The sequence below is a fragment of the Neocloeon triangulifer genome, unplaced genomic scaffold, assembly GCF_031216515.1.
Source record: "Neocloeon triangulifer isolate White Clay Creek 2 clone unplaced genomic scaffold, ASM3121651v1 ptg000014l, whole genome shotgun sequence".
NCBI lineage: Eukaryota > Metazoa > Arthropoda > Insecta > Ephemeroptera > Baetidae > Neocloeon > Neocloeon triangulifer.
In genome coordinates this window covers 10,953,698-10,967,684 of record NW_026775556.1, presented here as the reverse complement: position 1 = coordinate 10,967,684, position 13,987 = coordinate 10,953,698, and the positions used below count along the sequence as shown (strand labels likewise).

The 13,987-nt window shown below is 38.4% G+C and overlaps 3 protein-coding genes across 4 annotated transcripts; 2 read left to right on the top strand and 1 right to left on the bottom strand.

The window, feature by feature from the left end:
* Positions 1–16: 16 nt before the first annotated feature.
* LOC132201370 (phosphoglucomutase) lies at positions 17–4,904 on the bottom strand. The gene is made up of 10 exons (XM_059627495.1): positions 4,351–4,904; positions 3,971–4,133; positions 3,635–3,913; positions 3,377–3,567; positions 3,163–3,317; positions 2,998–3,108; positions 2,797–2,937; positions 2,552–2,741; positions 2,367–2,501; positions 17–2,307 (listed from the first exon to the last, which is right to left on the bottom strand). Exons 1-10 carry the CDS (start codon positions 4,591–4,593, stop codon positions 2,218–2,220), a joined length of 1,698 nt encoding a protein of 565 aa, XP_059483478.1. The 5' UTR covers positions 4,594–4,904; the 3' UTR covers positions 17–2,217.
* LOC132201369 (neutral amino acid transporter 9-like) lies at positions 4,783–11,393 on the top strand. 2 transcript variants are annotated; one of them, XM_059627493.1, is made up of 13 exons: positions 4,783–5,174; positions 5,323–5,496; positions 5,654–5,755; positions 6,049–6,181; positions 6,607–6,701; positions 9,455–9,612; positions 9,673–9,834; positions 9,899–9,943; positions 9,998–10,192; positions 10,252–10,463; positions 10,514–10,618; positions 10,679–10,923; positions 10,987–11,393. In XM_059627493.1, exons 2-13 carry the CDS (start codon positions 5,354–5,356, stop codon positions 11,153–11,155), a joined length of 1,764 nt encoding a protein of 587 aa, XP_059483476.1. In that variant the 5' UTR covers positions 4,783–5,174; positions 5,323–5,353; the 3' UTR covers positions 11,156–11,393. The 2 variants fall into 2 exon arrangements, with proteins under 2 accessions (XP_059483476.1, XP_059483477.1); XM_059627494.1 differs by lacking the exon at positions 5,654–5,755 and having other exon boundaries at positions 4,803–5,174.
* Positions 11,394–12,152: 759 nt separating this feature from the next.
* Positions 12,153–13,981, top strand: LOC132201371 (N-alpha-acetyltransferase 30-like). Its single transcript, XM_059627496.1, has 4 exons — positions 12,153–12,830; positions 12,947–13,070; positions 13,293–13,348; positions 13,405–13,981. The coding sequence occupies exons 1-4, from the start codon at positions 12,351–12,353 to the stop codon at positions 13,540–13,542; spliced, it is 798 nt and encodes a 265-aa protein (XP_059483479.1). The 5' UTR covers positions 12,153–12,350; the 3' UTR covers positions 13,543–13,981.
* Positions 13,982–13,987: the final 6 nt, after the last annotated feature.

Below are 13,987 nucleotides of genomic sequence, written 5' to 3'. Positions count from 1 at the left end.
AAATGCACACAAAAAGTCGTAAATTATTTCACAACTAGTTTAATTTATTTGCCACGCCTACAATCACACTTATCAAAACCTCATTTAATAGAAGAAAAACAATGTGTATTTAGGCTTGTATTTGATTGCCACACACATTTTCCAAACATAACGCCATCAACTAAAAATCAAAAGTATACATTTAATGGACGCGATTATATTAGCCCTTGTTCATTTTGTTTTACTACGCAAAAATTATTTCCATGAACTGAAATTCATTTTTCCCAACATCTTCCATAACTTCAAATTATCAATAAGGGGCAAGCACATAGATTACAACATTATTTTTTACAATTTCAGAGATTGCTCTAAAGACAGCAAGCATAGAAAAGTTAGATGGAGAGGAAAAAGTATTTTATTTACAATAAGCGCACTGCAGACTGCCTCACTCAGTACATATCCTGAATGTACAAGAAATTAGACAACGTGCATCTTGACCAGGCAGCCCGAGAGCTTGAAATCTAGCTACGGTGAGTGCAATTTGGTGCGTCACAGCGAGTGGATTGAAAATGGTGCACAATCAAGAGAGAGTAACTGGAACCAAAGCAAGGGCCACCTCCGTCGGCCTCGCGGGTCGCGTCACTGAGGGGCTCTTCTACAAACTACGGATCAAGCAGATACCGAGTAGAGAAAGTCCAGTCTATCATACAACAACAGGCAGTCATGGCTGGTCACTGACCCGGCGCCGCTCATGGCTGTCGGCGCCAGGGATGTCACTCTCCTACTACAAGAGTTTTGGTTTAAAAGTATTTTAAATACGTTGCTACTGATTATATGCAAAAGTCTCTCTGGGCTTGATGACGTCTCAAAGATGAGCCAATGTTGAAAAAAGACGTTAATTTTGTATTGGCAGAATTTCTGCGAAACTGGTCAAACTCTCTTTTACAAAAATTCTTATGTAAACACTTCTTTGCTGGTCGCATAGTTACAATTACATTTATTTTGCTTGTTCTTAAAAGAGAGCTGAATTTGTAAATTAATTTGAAATTTGAATACACCCATGTTTTGCAAAAACAAATAGATTAAAGACTCAATTTTATATTTTATTTTTTTCAAGTCTATTCAATCATGCAGGGCAGCAATTTGCTGACCTTGCTGAAATTTTTGTTTTAAATCATTGCATATCAAATGATCATCATTAAAATCTAGTTGCACAAAAATATCCTTTTCACAGCTTTGCTTGGCAGTTTTCATTCCTCCCTTCCCTATCCTGTTTGGTATTATGATTGTTATGTGTTTTTTTTTATGGCGAGGTGCTTTAAAATACTTTTAAAAGTGGCTACTTTTTTAATCCGTCACCTCATTATTTTTCCATTTTTTTTTTTCAACAATTCATAAAATAATGGTTTTAAAAAGATGTCAATGTGAATTTTTGTTTTGCATATGCGCATGGCCAATTCAAGTCGTGTAGTGATTTGTGTTTTAAAAACAAAAAGCTTAAAAGTTTAAAATCAAGTTTATCCAGCAGTTTGCTAGGCAATGTCTGCTGCCTTCCCTTATCAAATTACTAAAGAGATATTTAATTGTTAGCTGAAAATCTGCAGACATTGGCGAAATTCGCAATATTTACAATTAAGCATTTGATTGCAAAAAAAACCTAAAATAATTGATTGCGGAGATAATATTTAAGCAATAGTTAATGAATAAATTCTTTGTGCTTGTCCCTTACAATCCAAAAATATCTATTCCAATACAAAAATGAATTTCAGTTCATTGGCGCTCACGAACATTAGACAAATTTATAGAACTTGTGGCATGGATACGATACATCAAAAGTATTTGAAACAACAAGTGAAAATGAAATAACTTATTTTGCTTATTTCTAATATTTAAGACTTTCTTATTATCATCTTAACCAACCACCATATTCTAAGAAATTTTCTATTTTGTAGTTAAGTTAATCATTTTTTTCTCACAATGCTACAAGTGCATATTATACTACTGTAAAAAATATTGATCGTGGAGAGGAAAACTTAAATGAGAGGAGGTAGAATTTGAGAAGGATTGCTTGGATTACATGAAGGTAACAGTGAGATAAATTTATCGACACGGTGAAGAGTTAGTTATTATACTTTTAAGAAGAGTGATTGTAACCTTACAAACCATTACAACTATTTCTTACCTCTAAATTTTGACAAGAAAGCATGGCACAAATCAATCAAGTACTCACAACACTGATTACGTGATGACGGTTGGTTTTGAGCGGCCCGTGAAGTGCTCAAGACGAGAAAGCTGCAACGCAATTTCAACTAGAGGACCCAGCATTACCTATAAATTTATATAAATTTGTGCCATTTTGAAAAGCTTCTTACTAAGAAAATTCCTACCTCAGCAGCCAATGAGTGTTTTGAGCTGTCCGACTCGTAACTGTCGATGTAAAGACGAACGGTGGCACCAGCACTGCCGGTTCCACTCAGGCGATAGATCACCCTTGAGCCATCTGAGAACAGCACTCGGATTCCCTAAAATATTTAATTAGTTTCATTTTCTATCTAAAGAATTTTTTATCTACCTGGCCCTTTGCAACGCTTTTGTCAATGGGGTCGGTATACTCGAAGTTGTCCCCTGTGGCCACAGTGTAGATTTTGCCGGAGGAAGGGGCTGTGAGTTGAGTTCCAATAAATGAGGCTTCTTTCACTTTTGCCTCCAACTCGGACATCATTTTATTGCAGGGGTCCGACTCACAACCTTCGTAGTCATATCTAAACGGAAGTTGCTTTATAATTAAAGTGATAATTCCTTTTGAGAAATTATTACCTGGTAAAGAAATTTCTGCCGAACTTGGCCCAGTGTTGATTTAAGAGTTGTTCGACACCAAGACTAGTGTGCGCCAAAACTGAGAGCCAAGCAAGCACAGCCCAAATACCGTCTTTTTCTCGGATGTGATCAGAACCGGTACTAAAAAAGCAAATTAAATTTTAATTTCAGAAATTTACAAATTAAGGTAAAAAAATATACCCAAAGCTTTCTTCTCCACAGAGGGACAACCTGCCAGCATCCATTAAATTACCAAAATACTTCCAGCCAGTTGGAACTTCGAAGAATTCTTTTCCAGTTTCCTTTGCAACCCTAAATTGATATTTAATAAGTTATGGATTAAATAAATTAGATTTGTCCAAATACCTGTCAACTGCTGCAGCTGTGGGCATACTTCTAGCATAGCCTCGGACTCCTGTCTTCTTGAAGTATGGAATGCATTCAAGGTTTGCTGCCAGGACTGCCAAAGAGTCAGATGGAGTGACAAAGAACGCCTTTTCTCCCAAGATCATGTTTCGATCCTGAAAATAATTTGCATTTAAAAAAACTATTTTTTTTTAAAAAAGTTTGCTTTTCTCACTCCGTCTCCATCAAATGCAGCACCTAAGTGATGGTTTCCTTCGGCCATTGCCTTTACCAAATCTGCAGCATAGGTCAAGTTGGGGTCAGGGTGATGACCCCCAAAATCTTCCAGCGGGGTGGTGTTGACGCAACAGTCGTCGCCAGCACCTAACTCGTCAACAAAGATGCGTCGAACATAGGGGCCAGTTACTGAAAAACGTTTACAAGTTTAATATCCGCAATATTCAGAATTTAAAATGTTTCAATTTTTTTTTACCTCCATGCATTGAATTCAGCAGCAGTTTAAAAGGTTTTCCTGAGGAGCCACTGAGCAAACTTTTTATTGAAGCAAAGTCAAAGATCTCTTTCATCAGCTGAAGGTAGTCGGCTACAGAGTCAATGACTTCGACTGTGAATTGCTTGCTGCTGTCGATGGTGAATGTGTTGGTCCCAATCTTGGACAAGTCAACAGCCACAGGTGTATCAGTGATGAGGAACTCGGTTATTTTTGTGGTTAGAGAGTAAATCTGATTGGTGACAGCATCAGGAGCAGGGCCTGGAAAATTAAAAAGGCTAAGTAAAGAAGAAAAAAAAGCATTTTGAAATCCTAAACCTCCATTGGAAGTGTTAAATTTAATGCCAAAGTCTGCGTCAGGGCCTCCAGGGTTGTGACTTGCAGTCAGGATTATACCCCCTGCTGTCTGGTGTTTGCGGATCAAACAAGAGGCAGCAGGGGTTGAAAGGATCCCATTTTGGCCGACCAAGAGTTTACCGACCTGTCGACAAAAAATAGAAATGTAAAATTAAATATTTTTCAGGAAAAAATTAAACAAAATTTCACAAAAATTTAGGATGGGGAAAAATGCAGGTGAGTACACATGACCGTACTCGTGGCAATAAAACAATTCCATTCTCTATAAGCTGTTGTTTTTAATAAAAATTTTGATTATTAGATATTTTCAAAAAATTAAATAAATAAAAATCAAAGCACACCCCATTCGCAGCACACATGTTGATGATGATCTTGACAGCATCTTTGCCAAAGAAACGACCGTCACCACCGACAACAAGAGTACAGCCGGCTAATTTGTCTCCGAGCACATTCAAAGTGCTCTGGACAAAATTTTCAGTGTAATTAGGCTGTTGGAAGACTTTGACCGCCTTTCGAAGGCCGCTGGTGCCGGGTTTCTGACCGTCGAAGACGGTAGTTGGCACTTTCTTGGACGAGTAAGCCATTACGAAGCGGGGTCACTTCACTCTGATACGGCGGACGCGACTGCGGGCGAAATTAGGTGACCCGAAAGTGTTCGCCAGTCCTTGCAGCCGGCTGCCGGTGCTGCCATATGACCTTCAAGGGCACTCGCATCGCGCCTCAAGGTGACTCGTGCGCCTTCATCATTGGGCCCGCTACTGAGGGCGTGGATGCGCCGACAGGGCTCCACTGTGCTACCGGAAGCGCTTTTCCGAGCCGGGCATCCACGGAAAAGCAGGCAATTCAAGATTATTTGCTTACTTTTCCACAAATTACAAGTTTAGCGCCATTGCCGGATTCCCTTTCGCAATTGTTTCTTGCAGAATTCGCCATCTCGCCTCTGATTGGTCAACACGACATCACGTGACCACGTGATGGCAACTTGATGCCTCCTCCCCCTTTATTTACGTAAAATAGCAATGGGGCAGCTGGGCGAAATGTGCAAAAATACATAAGCCATAAAAGCGATTTGCTCGCAAGCCGGTGGTCTTGCAGTTTGGTGACTGACTCTGGAGGGTTCCAAGCACCTGCCAGCCAACGAATTTTCGCCGTGGATTTCTTGTCGGTTGGTGCTGAATAACTAATCCGTCATTCACTTTTCCCTCGGCAGCTTTCTCACTTCAAAGGCGTCTCTCGCTGAGCCCTCTTTTATGCAAAAGCAGCTGCCAAACATTCTTCCTCAGGATTTAATTTTTTTTCAAATCGAATTTTAGAAAGTTGTGAGCCAAATAATCCTCGAGAACAATGTCGGAGCGACCGCGTTTGCCGCGAAGACATCCTTCGCGTTATCCACCCAACAATTTCGAAGACCAAACGACCGACTCTGGAGGAGAGTCCCAGCCACTTCTGTCATCAGACACCAGCAGGACCAGCAATAACAGCTACACGTGCGTTGATCTAACCCCTCAGATCTTTTGTTATTTTGATTTATACTATCTTGTTGATCTAACCTTTGCTCCTGATTTGTGATCAAATTCCTCGGCACTTCCTTTATTTTCTGTAGAACGTTGACCCTAATTCAGTTTGGTTTTGGCTTCTTGACAGTATGCCTGTGTGTATGTTTCCCGACTCGGAAACAAGTGACATGGAGTATGTCGCTAATTACCAAAGGACTAGAGAGCTCCTACGAAAAACCTATACTAACAAGTGAGCGACTAACAAAATTAAAAATTAAATAACAAAATAACCGAAAATAACATAAATTTTTCTCCTTGTATAGTTAAAAGATTTTTTGTTAAATAATTTTAATTTGGAATCTTCTTTTAAACAAGCATGTCTGTATTTACTTGCTAAAATAGAGTTAACTCAATTGTATGCAAACATAATTTTAGAAAAATTAAAATTATTCTTAAGATTAATTTTAATATCAATCTTCAAATTTCTTAATGACATGTATTTGGTATTAAATAGTCAGCAAAAATCCATCTTTCTACTTGCAGTCGCCGCCCGTTTCATTACCAAACCCAGAGGCGAATATCGGGGCAGATAGATGAATCGTCGTCAGCAACTTACAACAGGTTCCAGTACTACAATAAATTACGAAGCACAGTAACAGAAGAGGAACCCGCTTTGGTATGAAATATTATTCCTTTTCTGAACCATTTTTTTGCACCTGTCAAATGTTTACATTCTATGAGCAACGCCAAAGTCATAAACAGGTTATTATTTTCTTTTTCAAGGCCTTTTTTAGTCAGTCTCTGTGCCTCATGTGACTATTGATTATGCCAGTCGTGCTCTGCCGTGATATCCGTTGGCAGAGCCGAGAAAAATTTGTAATTTCTAATTTCACGTACGGCTGTAAAAAAATTGTGTGAAAAAAAATGCAAATGATCTTGTTTGTCATAATTACTTTTTAGGCCGCTTGTTTTATAACCAGTATGTAAATTCAGCAACAAGTGGCAATGGAAAACCAAGCCAATATCTGACATGCTCAACTGCTATTAAATTTTACTGCCCGAGCTGTCTTGTTAATTTAATTTCTATTTTCTTCTGTGCAGATAATCCCCGACCATGTTATTCCGCCGACGTTTTTTCTGCCGTACATTCCTGGCGCTGACCGGCCTTCTGGCAAGCAGAGCAGCATTGTCACAATGTGAGTTGAATTTTGATTGTATTAAGACTTTGAATTCAATAAGTATTAATAGAACTGATGTCATGTTCTTTGGGCGTAAATATATTTTTTCGCTGCAACATCGCAATGACATGATTAGGCGTCTCTTGACCTTGTGGTGGGGTTATCTCCGAGCAGACACTTGCGAGCGGTCGGCCATGGCTATTTTTGCAACCATTCAATTTGCCCATGATCTTTTTGCCTCGCGATTTTTCCGCACTTTCAGTTGCGCGACACATTGACCCATTTCTTATGAGAGCATATTGATTTGAAAATTATGTGAGTGCATACGGATGCGAGATTTTTATTAGTACGACAAACAATTGTCTTCATTGCTCATGTGTCACGCTTAGCACTTATGACTTGGTCTGCACGCTTTTATTGAATCATACTTGACCGGCGTGATAACCCTGACTTAATCTCCTCTATTTAACTGAATTTATGGCTCACTTTGTCAAAATTGTAATAATTTTTTTGTTGATTTATTATTTTAAATTTTTTTAATATCTGACCAAAGGTTTTTACACGTTTTTGTATTTTAATGGCAAAGTTTTATTTATACAAAAAAATGGAGGGATACGTTTAAGGACATACTTGTGAAATGAGAAAATGAGAACCAAGTTCAAAGTATTAGATAAATTAAAGAATATTCCGCAGGCAATGTTATGTTGGGACTTAGGGAGGTAAAGTATCGTTTAAAGATTGCAAAGATTGCATTGAAAATTTCAAAATAATTATAAATATTTTGAATCAATTATTTATCTAAAAAATTAAAAATCCAAGCTATATTTTCAGCAATCATCTTTCGATTTTCCTTGATTTTCTAAATTTAAATTTTTAGTTGCCAAAAATTTTTAAATTGATTGTAAAACATTGGTAATTAAAATGCGTCCGACTGCCTCACTCATTAAAGTAATTTGATATAAAAAATTGTGTCGACGCTAATCCAACACAAAAGGGGAACACACAAATTTGATACATATGTGACAAGCACGAGCCCGTATCAAGTTATCACGCGGGAACGAATGTATCAAATTGCGCAAAACGTCGTTTCTTTTTATCATTTGCAGTGGAGCGAATATAGGGTTTGCTCAGTCGGCAACAGCGAACGCCAAGTTTTGTTCTCCCACTCCGGCTGCCGGCGAGGGTTGAATGCCCCTCGTCGCAAGGGGCGCCGCGTAACGGCGGCACAATCATGGCAGCGGGGGTGGGTGGCCCCGCGGAGTGGAGATGATTCTGGTGTCTAGACCAAGTCGGTGCACTCGCACACACCAGACGCATGCAGCCCAGATCGATCAATTTGAGGTCGTCTGCAGGTCGCACTCGTCTCTGCGCTTTGCTAATAAATGCGGTTTTCTTTTGCAAGCTCACGTTGATTGATTTTTTGCACGAGAGAAAAAAATTATAGGTTCCTATGGCTTGCTTGCTTCAATTTAAAAACTAATTAATTTTATTAAGATTTTGTCATTATAACTTTATTTGGTAATTTTTCATTATCTGTGGAAGGACAGTTATTTTTATCTCAGCAGAAACTTTCAAATATTCAGACTTATTTTTCACCGATAATTTGCAAGGTTGCCTTTCACCTTTTAAATTATTGTCTGAATTTCAATTCCGAGCAATAAATGACTGCCAAAGTACATATCCTGCAAGCCACTGTCCTTGAACGCAGCTGCACTCTTTGCAATTTTTTATTTTCACTCTGCAGACTGTTATTTCAAAACGCACTTACCTTGAAAAAATAAAAGCAACAGGCAGCCCATATACTAATAAAAGAACAAAACATCACAAAAACTGGTTTGCATTCAGTTTAAATATGGAACGAAATTAACCCAGAAATTTTGCACGTATTTGAGTCTGAAAGAAAGTGTCTGGCAAATGAAAGTGTCTAAAAATAATCACCCCTTTTGGTGGATTAAAATTTAAAATAGATTGACGGCGCTCCAATTAAAACGACCTAATACTAGGTCTTGTGAAGGGAAATTGAAAACTTGATTGACAAGTAGGTTGGTAAAAAGTGTGATTCCGTACATGTGATTGCGTTCATGAGGAGTAATAATAATTGTAACTTACCTGGCCTGCCTGACTGCAGCAAGCGTCGGCCTAGGTCATGGTTTCGTGGACGACTGGAGCCTCCGCTCGGAAGTTGCAGGGCTCTGGTGGGTGTTTTCAGCATCAGTGCATGCGCGTACCTTGGCCACATTCAAAATTGCAATTGGCGTGCACCGTCTGTGCTTAGCGCGCAATAAATCTTGACCTTGGCTTGTGTAATTTGCACCTGAAACGAGAGGATAATGACAGGCTATTCTTCAAAATTACTTGAAGTCTTATTTCAATATCATGAAATGCCTGTTTCTGCTATTATAATATAATATACAATTTGGTTTGGATAAAATCAAATTTGAAATATTTGAGGTAATTAATGATAAAAAGTATATTCATTTTGCGGTTCTTCACCCCAGTCGTTTGAGGAAAATCGATCAAACTTAAAATAGCTGCGCACTTGAGGTCAGATCGTCGCCGTGCAATTTGTGCACAACTTTTTTGCCTTATGCACATTGGGTTCAGTGACCTATTTGGTTGCTATGACAACGAGACAGTCGCCAAGAGCAATGCATGCATCTCCCCGCCGTGATTATTTTTGCATGTCGCTAATATTTTATTCGAATATTGTTAACCAACCACATTGAAAATAGATTTAAGTTGACTTATTTTAATATGAATTTAATTTTCAGATTTGCGATATGGAATACTATTATGGGCTCCTCCCTGCTTTCCATGCCATGGGGTGTTTCCCAAGCGGGGCTCGGTGGAGGCCTCATACTGATGCTTTTCATGAGTACCATTTGTCTTTACACCACATGGCGCCTACTTAAAATCAACCAGTTGCATGGTAATAAAATTAGTAATCAACAGTTGAGCTTCAACAGTAATTATTTATTTGATTTTACAGGCGGTGAACATACTGAAGTACCAGACCTGTCGAAAAAATTGATTGGATGGCCGGCAGAAATAGCAGCTAAAATCTTTTCACTTGTGGTGCTTCTCGGGGCCACTATTGTGTACTGGGTTCTCATGTCAAATTTCTTGTACTACTCTGTAGATTATTTTTACAGTAAGAACTAAAAACTAATGATAATAAATTGCCATATTAAATGAATGATATTTTTAAATTTTAGCAAAGTTCACTGGAGAATTGAATGTCACTGCCAATAGCTCAACAAGTAAGGATCAAATTTTATTGTTTTCTTTACTTAAATTTTGATTTCATTTTCTAGTTTTGTGTCCAAAAGTTCCTCTGCCACCCAACAATGACAGCTCCAGCCTGTTTTCATTTCTGCAGGCCTCTCCGGAAGACTCGTACCACAAGTGGTGGAACATGTATACGACTGTGCCTTTGGTCCTGATTCCCTTCATTGGGCCTCTGATTTGTTGCAGAGATGCGACATTTTTCACCAAATTCAATTCAGTTGGTAATGCAAAACTGCATCTTTGTGGCAAAAAACATACTGATTAATTTTTGTTGTTGCAGGAACTCTTTCGGTGTTTTATCTGCTCATATTTATTGGGATCAAGGGATTCCAGTGGGGAATAAATGCTGACATCCATGACTCAAACAGCCCTTCTTTTACGCCGATATTTGAATCTTCATTCCCTGCATTATCTGGACTTCTTGCGCTCTCTTTTTTTATCCACAACATTGTAATCACAGTGATGAAAAACAACCAAAACCAAGAAAATAATGTGAGTGGATAATATTATTTGCAGTTCATATATAAAAATTAAATTTTCAGGGTCGAGATTTGTCGATTGCGTATGTGCTAGTCACCATGACCTACATTATCATTGGTTTCGTTTTCTATGTAACATTCCCGCTGGCCAAATCGTGCATTGAAGATGTAAGACAACATTAAATTTTTTTACAAATAATTTAATTTCTGATGCAATGAATTATTTAGAATATTTTAAATAATTTTCCTGGATGGGACCTGATGGCTGTAACTGCAAGAATATTTTTGCTTTTTCAACTGGTTACCGTTTTTCCTCTGGTTGCCTACATGATTCGAGTGCAGGTTTTTGCAGCACTGAAACTCCCAGCAACCTCTCTACAAGCCAGGGGGCCAATTTTTGCCCTGAACACCTTAATTATCTGCCTTTGTGTTGTATTTGCGATCTTTCTGCCTAAAATTGGCACTATTGCAAGGTATGTGTTTCATCGGAAGTAAGAGAACCCTTAACCTTATTTAATTTATCTTTTGTTATGTAGATTTACTGGAGCTATATCAGGAATGGTGTATGTTTTCACATTGCCATGTTTGCTGCACATGATTTCTCTCTACTGGGAAAACAGGCTCACTTGTTTTCAAGTCCTCATTCACACCATCATACCTCTCATTGGTGGAATTAATTTACTTGCGCAGTTCTTTGTATTGTAAAATATGAACTTTTACTTTTGGCCATAGTTTAATTGTCTTGATGTGATATATCTATATCTATAGGGAAATTTAAAACGCTGCCTTGTAACGACATCATTATTTAAGACTGAAAAATCATTTTCGATGAAGTTTAATCTGGATATTTATATTGTATTATTAAGATGAGGCTACCATACATGTTTAAACTGTAGAACTGAAATATTATAATAAATGGAAACTGGAAGCTTTTTTAATAAGATCGAAGACATTTTTTTACGGTATTACATTCATTATTCATTTGCATCAATCCAACCACACTTATAACATTTTAAATATGAACACTGGAATAAGAACATCACTTTGTGTCTTTTGTATCTTCTGGAATTGGCTCAAATCCATGCTCAACCATATTTTTCTTAAATACTTCAAATTTCCTTTTTCGCTCAAAATGCTTCACCTACAAGATAAATAAAATTAGGGATTGCTGATTAAGAAAATTTTTAACAAAACTCATTACCCATTGACTAGGACATTTTGATTCAAATATTTTTTGAAGTTCTTTACAAGCTTTTTCTGGTTCTAAATGCTTTTTTGCCTCGGCATCGCCTAGGCAGGCCCAATATTGGTCTCTTGCTGCCCAGCAATCAGCTCTTTCCTCTTTGTTCAATGGCATAATTATCTAAACTGAAATAGGAAAAATAACAAATAATACTAAACTTACAAAATTTACAGTAAATAATTTTGATGTTTTTTAAGACAAAAAAGGAATAAAAATTTGAAATCTGCCAATTATGTTACGTAATGCTGAAAAGATCATTTTAATGTGATAAGCTTATGAATATTTGGAATATTTTAAGCTCACTTACAACCTGTATTCAAATGAATGGCCAAAGATTCGATGATCGCCTCTTATTTGTCAAAATTATTGGAAAACTTGATTTTTCCAAAACTTGCTAAATGTTTTTCAAAGCAGCTGATCATGCTGGAAATTTTGAATTTCGCGCTTTGGCCGCCGCTGTCTCTGCTCGTTTGTCCGACCAATATGGTGGTCATCGCTGAAGTTCTGTAAGACTTCTGTTATTTTTCATGAGTCGCCCAAGCTTTTGGGGGCGAGCGATGACAAGAGCGTCCTGAAAATGAGCGCTCCGATGCCCTCGAGTGTCCAGCAGCGCCGCACGATTCAATTCTTCCACCGTTAGACCCGTCAAAGGCGCCGATGGACACGCAGAGGCCCGCTCAGCACGGGCCCTGTCCCGAGTCTTCGCATGGCTCAGGGCGCTGCCCTGGTGGCCCAGACACAGTTAAGGAACAGCAGATGGACAAAAGCATTTCTACACAACTCAAGGACAGACTGAGTCTGAAGGGTGCGGTTAACGGGGTGGTGATTAACGGGGTGGACAGCACACCACACTGCTGTCCGGACGTCCAGCCTTGCTCTAGTCAAAGTGCAGACTGTGTGAGTGAACCTGTCCCATGCCATAGTGAGGAGTCGAGTGGATACAGTTCAAGCCACGAGGAGAGTCGCCAAAAGTCTGCAAAGGAGGAAAACCCAGCATCAGACATACGTTATGTCTCTTATGAGTCCGAGCTGCAGATGCCGGACATCATGCGCCTCATACAGAAAGATCTGTCCGAGCCCTACTCTATATACACCTACCGATACTTCATTCATAACTGGCCGAAATTGTGCTTCTTGGTAAAAAAAAATTTCAAAAATTTTTATTTTTAGCATCATACATGCTTGGTGACTGGACAAAAAAAATCATCCCTCATTTATTGCTGACCCAAATTAATTTTCCATTCCTTTTGCAGGCAATGTGTGGCGAAGAGTGTGTTGGAGCCATTGTCTGCAAGTTAGATTTACATCGAAAAGTCTTGAAGAGGGGCTACATTGCCATGCTGGCCGTAGATGAGAAGCACAGAAAAAAGCGGATAGGTAAAAATATAAAATTAAAAAATAACTCAGTACTGTCACCATTATGTACAATTAAATTAAAATCACAATTCACAGTAAATTACTGCACTACATTTGGGCTGGCCTAAAGGATGTGCGTTCTAATGCAAATGTCTTCAGTTCTTTATATTAGCTCATCTGCTTTCTCTTAAATAATTAATAGCATACTTGATCTAAAATTGAGTTGTTTTGATTTATTTTTAGGCTCTAACCTAGTTCTGATGGCAATTCGGGCAATGATTGCAGATGACGCTGATGAGGTAAATTATTTCAATGTTTAATTATTTGAAGCATGCTAATTGTTAAATGCTATTAGGTGGTCCTTGAAACTGAAATCACCAACAAACCAGCACTTCGACTGTATGAAAACCTGGGGTTCGTTCGGGATAAACGCCTCTTTCGATACTACTTGAATGGCGTGGACGCTCTCAGGCTTAAACTGTGGCTACGCTGAAGAAACAAAAAAATATGAACTCTTGCTATTTATGTAGAGTAACCCTGTCTAACTGCAAATCAAATTAATTATTGAACGAGTGGATCGGAACGTGTTGGCCACGGTGTGTCGAAGAGCGGCCGAACAGACTGTCGGGTGTTGTTTCTGGTTCAGCTGTTGAATGTGAGATTTGCTGTCATCATTTATTTCTGTCGCCACATTATCTTCACTTCAGGCAACTAACCTGCTTTTTAAAGTGACAACGCCTTTTTGTATAGGACCAGGAGACAGATTAAGTGTTAATTAAGTTAACTTGCTGTTGAAAAAAATGACACTCGTCCTGGAAACCCTGCCCTCTTGTTTTGCGTTCTTCTGTGTTTGTTAAAACCAATGCAACCGTGACTAGAATATTATAATTTCATTTAATAAAAATTAGTAATCGAAATTGTTTGCAAACAAAGTTTTC

Bases quoted from the DNA above. Each gene is read 5' to 3' on its own strand.
- LOC132201370 (XM_059627495.1), bottom strand. From the start codon at position 4,593: ATGGCTTACTCGTCCAAGAAAGTGCCAACTACCGTCTTCGACGGTCAG. The intron at 2,502-2,551 runs GTAGATAAAAAA...TAAATATTTTAG, and splicing joins AAAGCGTTGCAAAGGGCCAG to GGAATCCGAGTGCTGTTCTC. The intron at 2,308-2,366 runs GTAGGAATTTTC...ATAAATTTATAG, and splicing joins AACACTCATTGGCTGCTGAG to GTAATGCTGGGTCCTCTAGT.
- LOC132201369 (XM_059627493.1), top strand. From the start codon at position 5,354: ATGTCGGAGCGACCGCGTTTGCCGCGAAGACATCCTTCGCGTTATCCA. The intron at 9,835-9,898 runs GTAAGAACTAAA...TTTAAATTTTAG, and splicing joins CTCTGTAGATTATTTTTACA to CAAAGTTCACTGGAGAATTG. The intron at 10,193-10,251 runs GTAATGCAAAAC...TTGTTGTTGCAG, and splicing joins CACCAAATTCAATTCAGTTG to GAACTCTTTCGGTGTTTTAT.
- LOC132201371 (XM_059627496.1), top strand. From the start codon at position 12,351: ATGGACACGCAGAGGCCCGCTCAGCACGGGCCCTGTCCCGAGTCTTCG. The intron at 13,071-13,292 runs GTAAAAATATAA...ATTTATTTTTAG, and splicing joins GCACAGAAAAAAGCGGATAG to GCTCTAACCTAGTTCTGATG. The intron at 13,349-13,404 runs GTAAATTATTTC...AAATGCTATTAG, and splicing joins TTGCAGATGACGCTGATGAG to GTGGTCCTTGAAACTGAAAT.